Here is an 11,479-nt window from a genome sequence, read left to right as displayed (position 1 = left end):
CTTGAACCGCTGCAGTCTGTGTAGTGAAGGTTCTCCCACAGTGCTGTTAGGAAGGGAGTTCCAGGATTTTGACCCAGTGACAGGATTTCTTCCTCATGTTATCCTGAATCCCATTTGTTGACTAGAAGCTATCTACTTCCTTCTTGAAACCTATTAAGGTTTCTTGTTCCACCACCTCAGCCAGTAATCTGTCTCACGTACTTACCACCCATTTAGTAAAAAAAAAAGTTCCTCCTGCACTTCCTATTTTCTTTTGTTGCCCTTAATTTGTAAATATAACCACTTGTGCTTAAATTCTGTACATGGCAGAAAAGATTACTTGGATCCAATTGTCCAAACCTTTCACAATTTTAAACATCTTGGTTATATCCCTTCTCAGTCTTCTCTTTCCTCATGCGCTTAAATTTTAGCATCAACATGTGTAGCCCTTCTCTGTACCCCCTCCAATAAATGAATATCTTTTTGAAACAGAGTCCAAAACTGCACACAGTACTCCAGATGTGGTCTCACCAGGGTCAAGTACAGTTTTCATATGAGCCTCCCTGGAATAAGAACATAAGAACATAAGAAATTGGAGCAGGAGTAGGCCAATCGGCCCCTCGAGCCTGCTCCGCCATTCAATAAGATCATGGCTGATCTGATCCCAACCACAAATCTAAAGAACACAAGAAGTCGGAGCAGGACCCGGCCACATAGCCCCTGGGCCCTCTCCGCCACCCACAGGGCATTGACCGATCCGAACTCAGCTTCATGTCCAATTTCCTGCCCGCTCCCCATAACCCCTAATTCCCTTTACTTCTAGGAAACTGTCTATTTCTGTTTTAAATTTATCTAATGATGTAGCTTCCACAGCTTCCTGGGGCAGCAAATTCCACAGACCTACCACCCTCTGAGTGAAGAAGTTTCTCCTCATCTCAGTTTTGAAAGAGCAGCCCCTTATTCTAAGATTATGCCCCCTAGTTCTAGTTTCACCCATCTTTGGGAACATCCTTACTGCATCCACCCGATCAAGACCCTTCACAATCTTATATGTTTCAATAAGATCGCCTCTCATTCTTCTGAACTCCAATGAGTAGAGTCCCAATCTACTCAACCTCTCCTCATATGTCCGCCCCCTCATCCCCGGGATTAACCGAGTGAACCTTCTTTGTACTGCCTCGAGAGCAAGTATGTCGTTTCTTAAGTATGGAGACCAAAACTGTATGCAGTATTCCAGGTGCGGTCTCACCAATACCTTATATAACTGCAGCAATACCTCCTTGTTTTTATATTCTATCCCCCTAGCAATAAAAGCCAACATTCCGTTGGCTTTCTTGATCACCTGCTGCACCTGCATACCAACTTTTTGATTTTCTTGCACTAGGACCCCCAGATCCCTTTGTACTGCAGTACTTTCCAGTCTCTCGCCATTAAGAAAATAACTTGCTCTCTGATTTTTCCTGCCAAAGTGCATAACCTCACATTTTCCAATATTATATTGCATCTGCCAAATCTCCGCCCACTCACCCAGCCTGTCTATATCCCCTTGCAGGTTTTTTATGTCCTCCTCACTCTCTACTTTCCCTCCCATCTTTGTATCATCTGCAAATTTTGATATGTTGCACTCGGTCCCCTCCTCCAAATCGTTAATATAGATTGTAAAGAGTTGGGGACCCAGCACCGACCCCTGTGGAACACCACTGGTTACTGGTTGCCAGTCCGAAAATGAACCATTTATCCCAACTCTCTGCTTCCTGTTCGATAACCAATCCTCCACCCATGCCAGAATATTACCCCCAATCCCGTGATTTTTTTATCTTAAGTAATAATCTTTTATGTGGCACCTTGTCGAATGCCTTCTGGAAGTCTAAATACACTACGTCCACTGGTTCCCCTTTATCCACCCTATACGTTATATCCTCGAAGAACTCAAGCAAATTTGTCAGACATGACTTCCCCTTCATAAAGCCATGCTGACTTTGTACTATTAAATTATGCTTATCTAAATGTTCCGTTACTGTCTCCTTAATAATAGACTCCAAAATTTTACCCACCACAGATGTTAAGCTAACTGGCCTATAATTTCCAGCCTTCTGCCTACTACCCTTTTTAAATAACGGTGTTACATTAGCAGTTTTCCAATCTGCCGGGACCTCTCCTGAGTCCAGGGAATTTTGGAAAACTATCACCAAAGCATCCACAATCCCTACTGCCACTTCCCTCAAGACCCTAGGATGGAAGCCATCAGGTCCAGGGGATTTATCCGCCTTGAGTCCCATTATTTTACTGAGTACCATCTCCTGAGTGATTTTAATCGTATTTAGCTCCTCCCCCCCGAGAGTCCCCTGTTTGTCCAGTGTTGGGATATTCTTAGTGTCCTCTACTGTAAAGACTGAAACAAAATATTTGTTCAGCATTTTTGCCATCTCCATGTTTCCCACCATTAATTTCCCGGTCTCATCCTCTAAGGGACCTATGTTTGCCTTAGCCACCCTTTTTCTTTTTATATAACTATAGAAACTCTTGCTATCTGTTTTTATATTTTTTGCTAATTTCTTTTCATAATCTAACTTCCCTTTCTTAATCAATCCTTTAGTTACCTTTTGCTGTCTTTTGAAGAATTCCCAATCTTCTATCCTCCCACTAAGTTTGGCTACCTTATATGTCCTTGTTTTTAGTCGGATACTATCCTTGATTTCTTTACTTAGCCACGGATGGCTGTCATTTCTTTTACACCCTTTTTTCCTCAGTGGAATATATTTATTTTGAAAGTTGTAAAATAACTCCCTAAATGAACACCACTGCTCATGTACCGTCTTACCCTTTAATCTATTTTCCCAGTCCACTTTAATCAATTCCGCTCTCATACCATCATAGTCTCCTTTATTCAAGCTCAGTACGCTTGTTTGAGAATCAACCTTCTCACCCTCTAATTGGATATGGAATTCAACCATGTTGTGGTCGCTCGTTCCAAGGGGATCCTTAACTAGGACATTATTAATTAATCCTGACTCATTACACAGGACCAGGTCCAAGGTTGCCTGCCCCCTTGTAGGATCAGTTACATACTGCTCAAGAAATCCATCCCTGATGCACTCAATGAACTCGTCCTCAAGGCTGCTCTGCCCAATTTGATTTGTCCAGTTAATATGATAATTAAAATCCCCCATAATTATGGCTGTTCCCTTATTACATGCCCCGACTATCTCCTGATTAATACTTCTTCCAGCAGAGTTGCAACTATTAGGAGGCCTATATACTACGCCCACTAATGTTTTTTTTCCCTTATTATTCCTTATCTCCACCCAAACTGTTTCATTATCTTGATGCTTTGTCCCAATATCATTTCTCTGTATTACAGTGATTCCTTCCTTTATTAACATAGCCACCCCACCTCCCCTTCCTTCCTGATTGTTAAATACCCTGGCATATTTAATTCCCAGTCGTTGTCACCCTGCAGCCATGTTTCTGTAATGGCCACAAGATCATACCCATACGTAGTTATTTGTGCTGTTAACTCGTCCATTTTATTACGAATGCTACGTGCATTCAGATAAAGAACTTTCAAATCTGTTTTGTGACGCTTAGTTCCTGCTTTTTCCTTTTTTTAACACTTTACCTATTACTCCATACCTTCTGTCCCTTCCTGTTACGCTTTCCTCTCTCTCCCTGCTCAGGTCCCCAACCCCCTGCCACTTTAGTTTAAACCCTCCCCAACAGCACTAGCAAACACTCCTCCTAGGACAGCGGTCCCGGCCCTGCCCAGGTGCAGACCATCCGGTTTGTACTGGTCCCACCTCCCCCAGAACCGTTTCCAGTGTCCCAGGAATTTGAATCCCTCCCCCTTGCACCATTCCTCTAGCCACGTATTCATTTGAAATATCCTCCTATTTCTACTCTGACTAGCACGTGGCACTGGCAGCAATCCTGAGATTACTACCTTTGAGGTCCTATTTTTTAATTTACCTCCTAACTCCCTAAATTCAGCTTTTAGGACCTCATCCCCTTTTTTACCTATATCGTTGGTGCCTATGTGCACCACGACAGCTGGCTGTTCGCCCTCCCCCTCCAAAATGTTCTGTAGCCGCTCCGAGACATCCTTGATCCTTGCACCAGGGAGGCAACACACCATAAGAACATAAGAACATAATCATATGTTACAAGGCAGTGGGTTCAAGCCCCACACAAGGACCTGAGTACATAAATCTAGGCTGATACTTCAGAGAAATAGTGAGGGAGTGCTTGCATTGTCTGAGGTCCAGTCTTTCAGATGAGATGATAAGCTGAGCTCCTGACTTCTTGTTGAAGTGGATATAAAAGATCCCATAGCACTAATTGAAGAAGAGCAGGCAAGTTGTCCTAATTTCCTGATCTCTCTCTCTCTCTCTCTCTCTTTGTCCAATTTAGTAACTCCTCCCACTCAATATTAGTAGTTCATTTGAGACACGGTGAGAAACCAAGCAAAACGGAAACAAAGAATTATGACCAAGTTCTTCGAAAGAAATATCACTGATTCTTAAAAGGGGAACTGGCAATAATTCTCACTCTAAGTTAATTATATTACTTAATAGCAAGAGGGATTTACAGCAAAAAAATTAAGGCCAGACATGCTAATGGTGGCACACAATTAATTTTTAAAAATTTAGCAAGTGTCACGTCAATTAAGGCAAAATTCACACATTCAAGGGTGTTGCATTTTAAAACTAAATATATGAAATTGATTTATTGCCTTGAGGTAAACGAAGCGAAACAGTCTTACAGAGCCCAGCTATAAAATGTGACCTCCGCACATCACTGTCACAATGATGCCACTCACTGACTCCCTATAAAAATTCAACTCAATGTGCCGTGAGGAATAACGAATGATGAATGAACAGTGCTAATTAAGCCACATTTGCATATGTTAATTCACTCCATTAGAAAGCCTTTCCCCATTCCATCAAAGAATAAAAAAAGCTCCTGTCTTTACTAAATCTAGACTGTAAAATCATTAAGGACAACACGGCAAATTTTTGAGCATCACGGACGGGTTTAGTTATTCAGGTGCTGTCAGGCCGAAGAATCTCAAATGGGTTTTACTCAGAACAGCAGCATTATCTCCGAGGGACAGAGTTTTTAATTCGCCCCTTCGGCTACAGGGTCTTCCTCCCGCCTCTTGTAACGAGATATCTTTCTATCTCCCTCTTGCTCAATGTGGTCTCTCTCTCTCTCCCCCCCCCCCCCCACCCCCACAATAGTCTCCTTTTCTGTCTCTTCTTTCCCCTCAACAGGGTCGCTCCCTCTACACTTCCTCCTCCTCTCTACCCTCCAAAAACGGCCCCCCCGTTTTTTTTTTAAGCCCTTATAAGGACATGATGCTGAACGCCTTTATAAGGCCTTCTACATAGGAACAGGAGTAGGCCATTCAGCCCCTCAGGCCTGTTCAGTCATTCAATTAGATCATGGGTGATCCGTATCTTAACTCCATCTGGTTGCATAACTCTTAATACCATTGCCTAACAAAAATCTATCAATCTCTGTTCTGAAATTTTTCAATTGACCCCCAGCCTCAACAGCTTTTGGGGGGAGAGAGTTCCAGATTTCCACTACCCTTTGTGTGAATCTGCACCCCCTCCAAGGCCACTATATCCTTCCTGAGGTGCGGTGCCCAGAGTTATTCCCTCTATTTCCCTTCTATGGGCTTTGCTGGATGCCAATATTTTTATCCCTGAACCAACTTCTAAAAAAACAGGTTATTTGCTCATTATCTCATTGTTGTGTGTGGGATCTTGCTGTGCGCATATTGGCTGCCACGTTTCCTACATTCCAACAGTGACTACACTTCAAAAGTACTTCATTGGCTGTAAAGTGTTTTGGGATGTCCTGAGGTTGTGAAAGGCGCTATATAAATGCACATCGTTTGTTTCAGTGTGTTTTTGTTGATTTACGTACCCTCCCATTTTGCAGTCACCCGTTCCTCCTTTCCAGGCTCGAGTGTACTTCTGATCTGCCCAGAGGGACACTGGGGAAAAGCCTCCAGTGGAGAAATAAGGACCGACCGGACTGAGAATCACGTAGATCATGGCTTTTGTCGGTTTCTTCACTCCAAGGGAGGGCTTTTATTAAAATCAGAAGATTAGGCAGAATCAAAACGAGCTAAAATGCAACACTCAACAGCGGGGTAACTTTCTCCATCTCCCATCGGCCACTTATCTAGGGTCGCCAACCCTGCAGGACTGCCCCGGAGTCCCCAGGAATTAAAGATTTATCTCCTGGGCACTGCTGAGAGCCACACCCGGGAGAAGAATCAGAGGGGCAGTAAAAGTGTGTTTTTTTTCCATTTTCCCCAAACACGTTTGTTTCTAAAATTATTGCAGATGGGACAGAAAAGGCTGTTTGACTGAACGGGGTGGTTGGAGGCGGGATGAAATCTCCAGGAATACGTCCAACCAGAGTTGGCGACCCTAACTCTAACTTGACGGAGCGGGTCGACCAGCCGTTGGAGAATCCGCTGATTACAACGCGATGTAAAATCGAGCGGGTTCTATTGCAGGTCGGTCAGATCACTGCCCAGGGATGGGGGGCGATCAAGATGAAAATAACCTCAACAATTCAGCTAAGGACGGGAGAAGGAAGGAAACACAACGCTGGAGAAACAGGGTTGTAAATAACACGTCAGACTGAAGATCTAAAGGTCCCTGCTTCAGTCTCGGGCCGAGGCAGCAAACGTTTGAAAAGTTGGCCTCACATCATAGAGAAAAAAATAGGAGCAAGAGTAGGCCATTCGGCCCTTCGGGTCTGTTCCGCCATTCAAAATGATCATGGCTGATCGTCTATCTCAGTACCCTGTTCCCGCTTTTTCCCCATATCCCTTGATCCCTTTAGCATTAAGAAATCCTCCCGCCATCAGCCTGATGCCACACCTGGAGATCTAGGTACATACGGACAATGACGGACAGGAAAAGACCCTCTGCTCCATCCAGCCTGTCCCACACAATTGTGTATCACAATATATAGACTCCCCATCCCACCCAAAACAATTTGAGCTCCTGGGAGAGGGAAGGATCACTAAATTAAAGGGATTTTTGGGGAATTTAATCCTTCAGAACTACAGTACACTAACATGCAATCGGAATCACAGACTGAAATTTTGTTTACTCAATCTCTTACAGTATTTAAAACTCTGGACCGTTCAATTAGTTTTGAGAAATCGCCATATTAATCAAAATTGTTGACTTTTCTTTCAGAGAGATATAATGGGTGAGGGTTCACCTTTATTTTTAATCCCCTTTTCTTCATCCACCTGGGCCCAAATCTGCAGCCAGGAGAGTGGGCACACGGCCTGACCTCAGGCTGCCGTCCAGGTCCCTCTACCCCAGCACCAGGAGGACCCCAGGCTCCGCCCCTCACTCCCTCCCCATCCCCACCCCCGGCTGGGAAACACCACAATGTCCACTCAGCACCTGCCCAGGTCATTCCATGGAGCTTTAGCTGCGCACACAGTGTCACTACATCAACCGCTCTCACAACTTGGAAAGGCCCACGTTCTACTTTAGGGTCAACACACACACACACACACACAGTCTGTCAGTCACACACACATTTACACAAGCAGTCTCACAGTCACACATACACACAGTGTGTCACAGTCTCACACGCACACAGTCTCAGTCACACATAGTCACACGCACATTTACACAAGCACCGTCGCACACACCGTCGCACACACCGTCGCACACACACTAGGGTTGCCAACTCTAGTTGGACGTGTCCATCATTGGTCCTCAAACATGTCCATCCTCGCAACGCTCTGCCTTCCTACACCGATTGGAAAAAGAACAGACTCTCCATTACCCGACTGGATGACTCTTGATTATCAGCCAAACAGTGCTTTTTCCCCAACTCGGATATTTTTATAATCAATAAACGAAAGTGTTCAACGAAAATGAAAAGAAATCGCAAATTGTTTTCTCCTGTGATTTGTCTCCTGAGTGTTGCTCGCAGCAGAGTCTGGGAAATTAATCTTTAATTCCTGGAGACTCCAGGACAATCCTGGAGGGTTGGCAACCCTAACATACGCACGCAAGTGCACATATGCGCACACAAACAGATGTTCTCACCTCTGTTCCAATAAAGACTGGGCGAATGTAAAGACTGGCAGATTTTGAGTACGGCACCCATTCTTTGTCTATCTCCACCAGCCTTTTGATGCATTCCAATAGCTCCTCCCGATCAAAATTCTGGGAAAGGAAACAAAACTTAATCAATCAAAATTCCTTTTGTGTGTGAATTGGACAGAAATAAAAATCATAAAAATTAATCAACCAGCTGCAGAAAATATTAATGCTCAATATACACTGACTATACCATCATGGTCAATCTTAGTAAAGATTGCTTCAGAGAATGAATTCAGCTACTGAGGCTGCTCTAACCTGTAGGGAAAGTAACCGATTTCTTTTCTAAATAAGCATGTTTATGATTTTAAACTTTTAAAATCTTGTGTGGAGCATAAACACCAGCATAGACCAGTTGGGCCGAATGGCCTGCGTCTCTGCTGTAAATTCTATGTAATGTAATTCTATGTTCAGACCTTGAATTTAGAAGGTTATGGGGTGATCTAATAGAGGTGTTTAAAATGTCAAAAGGATTCGATAGGGTAGATACAGGGAAACTATTTCCTCTAGTGGGGAAATCCAGAACAAGGGGGCACAATTTTAAAATTAGAGCTGGGCCGTTCCAGGGTGAAATCAGAAAACTTTTTTTTTTTACCCAAATGGTAGTGGAAATCTGGAACTCTCTCTCCCAAAAGGCTGTGGATGCTGGGGGTCAATTGGAGCTTTCAAAACTGAGATCGATAGATGTTTGTTGGGTCAGGGTATAGAGGGATATGGAGCAAAGGAGGGTAAATGGAGTTGAGGTACAGGTCAGCCATGATCTAATTGAGATAGGCTCAAGGGGCTGAATGGCCTCCTCTTGTTCCTAGGTATAAAGATGTAAATAGAGACAGTTCTATGTGCTGGTTACAGATCAGATGGATCGATTACTAAGTCACACAATCTTTGGATCAAGCATAACGTAACAGAAGAAAGTACACTGAGTTATAAGGAGATGCTAAATTACGATCCATATGTCTGCTGTGTCATGTTCAATCTGTTAAAGTAAATGCTAGCACACCTGTCCATCTACTCACAGGCAAACAGGATCTAACAGCAGATCTCAGCATCCTGTTCATGTTCTGCATGGGTCTGAACAGGCGAATCTTATTATCCACTCCACGATATGCTTTCAGCCCTTCAAATAACTGTGGGGAAACATCAGATAAAATGAGAAGCCATTTAATGTAACATTTTCAGGAGATTTCATCCTATTCCGTAAAAAAAAAGTGATTGCAAGAAGTTGTTTTTGAGTTGCCAGTGTAAGGCACTTAACTGTGTAACAGATTTTTTGTAACTATTTCAATTTTCTATTTTACAGATGAGCTAAGAATTCATAAAACCTTGCTCATTAAGTTCTCTCCGATGTCCTGGCCAATATTTATCCCTCACCCAACATCGCTAAAGCAGCTTAACCAATTCTTTAGCTCATTGCTGTTTGTGGGACCTTGCTGTGCCCAAACTGGCTGCCGCGTTTCCTACATTACAACAGTGACTATAAAAGTACTGCACTGGGTGTAAAGAACTTTGGGATGTCCTGAGACCGTGAAAGGCACTTTGTTCAGTCGTGCTGCACTCCTGCAATATCTGGTATCAACCACAAGAGGGTACTGTGAACTGCCTCCTGCAATATGCAGGGTTCTCAGCTACAACTGGAGAGAAGCAGCAAGAGGAGACCCTTCAGCACAAAGTGTCACGGCTTTCAATTACTGTAAAATGCTCCAGTCATAAATTCTCAAAAATATTAATCTGTAACTTAACTGGACTTGTGAACCAAAATATTAACAACTTCAATCACAGCGTCATTTAACTAGTAACCCCATTTTAAATGTTAAATCATATATATATATATATATATATATATATATATATATATATATATATGTAACACTTTTTACCTTTGGTAATTTTGTTTTGGAAAAAAGACATTTAATTTTCCAATAATACTTTTATTAACCAGCGGTCAGTTGTGGCTCAGTGGGTAGCAATCTTGCCTCTGAGTCAGAAGGTTGTGGTTACAAGTCCCCCTCCAGAGACCTGAGCACAAAATCTAGGCGACACTCCAGTGCAGTACTGAGGGAGTGTTGCACCGTCGGAGGTGCTGTCTTTCGGATGAGACATTAAAACCGAGGCCCCGTCTGCCCTCTCAGGTGGTCTTAAAAGATCGCACGGCATTATTTCCCCTAGGTCCCCTGGACCTGATGGCCTACATCCAAGGGTTCTAAAAGAGGTGGCTGTCGAGATAGTGGATGCATTGGTTGTGATCGTCCAAAATTCCCTAGATCTAGAACGATCCCAGCGGATTGGAAGGTAGAAAATGTAACCCCGCTATTCAAGAAAGGAGGGAGAGAGAAAACAGGGAACCACAGGCCAGTTAGCCTGACATCAGTCGTTGGGAAAATGCTGGAATCCATTAGTAAGGAAATGGTAACAGGACACCTAGAAAATCATAATATGATTAGGAAGAGTCAAAATGGTTTTATGAAAAGGAAATCGTGTTTGACAAATCTATTAGAGTTTTTTGAGGATGTAACTAGCAGGGTCGATAAAGGGGAATCAGTGGATGTAGTATATTTGGATTTTCAAAAGGCATTCGATAAGGTGCCACATAAAAGGTTGTTACACAAGATAAGGGCTCATGGGGTTGGGTGTAACATATTAGCATGGATAGAGGATTGGTTAACGGACAGAAAACAGAGATTAGGGATAAACGGGTCATTCTCAGGTTGGCAGGCTGTAACTAGTGGAGTGCCGCAAGGATCGGTGCTTGGGACTCAGCTATTTACAATCTATATTAATGATTTGATGAAGGGACTGAGTGTGATGTATCCAAGTTTGCTGACAATACAAAGCTAGGTGGGAAAGTAAGCTGTGATGGGGACACAAATAGTCTGCAAAGGGATATCGACAGGTTAAGTGAGAGGGCAAGAAGGTGGCAGATGGAGTATAATGTGAGGAAATGTGAGGTTATTCACTTTGGTAGGAAGAATAGAAGAACAGAAATTTTTTAAATGGTGAGAAACTATTAAATGTTGGTGTCCAGAGAGACTTGGATATTTTGGTACTAGAAACACAAAAAGTTAGCATGCAGGTACAACAAGCAATTGGGAAGGGAAAAGGCATGTTGGCCTTTATTGCAAGGGGGTTGGAGTACAAGAGTAAGGAAGTCTTACTACAATTGTACAGGGCTTTGGTGAGACCTCACCTGGAGTATTATATACAGTTTTGGTCTCCTTATCTAAGGAAGGATATACTTGCCTTACAGGCAGTGCAACGAAGGTTCACTAGATTAATTCCTGGGATGAGAGGGTTGTCCTATGAGAAGAGGGTTGTCCTATGAGGGGTCTGTGGCGGGGGTCTGTTTTAAG

General features: G+C 43.2%; 1 protein-coding gene across 1 annotated transcript in view; it reads right to left on the bottom strand.

Annotated features, from left to right (window-relative positions):
• Positions 1–11,479, bottom strand: part of bcat1 (branched chain amino-acid transaminase 1, cytosolic) — a 60,617-nt gene that overhangs the window by 27,184 nt on the left and 21,954 nt on the right. The window contains exons 4-6 of the mRNA XM_068004703.1: positions 9,149–9,259; positions 8,079–8,198; positions 5,911–6,074 (exon numbers count right to left, since the gene is read on the bottom strand). Of these exons, the coding sequence (XP_067860804.1) occupies positions 5,911–6,074; positions 8,079–8,198; positions 9,149–9,259 (395 nt within the window). The remainder of the gene's footprint in view (positions 1–5,910; positions 6,075–8,078; positions 8,199–9,148; positions 9,260–11,479) is intronic.

Source organism: Heptranchias perlo, chromosome 24 (genome assembly GCF_035084215.1).
Source record: "Heptranchias perlo isolate sHepPer1 chromosome 24, sHepPer1.hap1, whole genome shotgun sequence".
Lineage (NCBI taxonomy): Eukaryota > Metazoa > Chordata > Chondrichthyes > Hexanchiformes > Hexanchidae > Heptranchias > Heptranchias perlo.
Note: the sequence above shows the minus strand (reverse complement) of the source record. Positions and strands in the feature narration are given on the sequence as shown.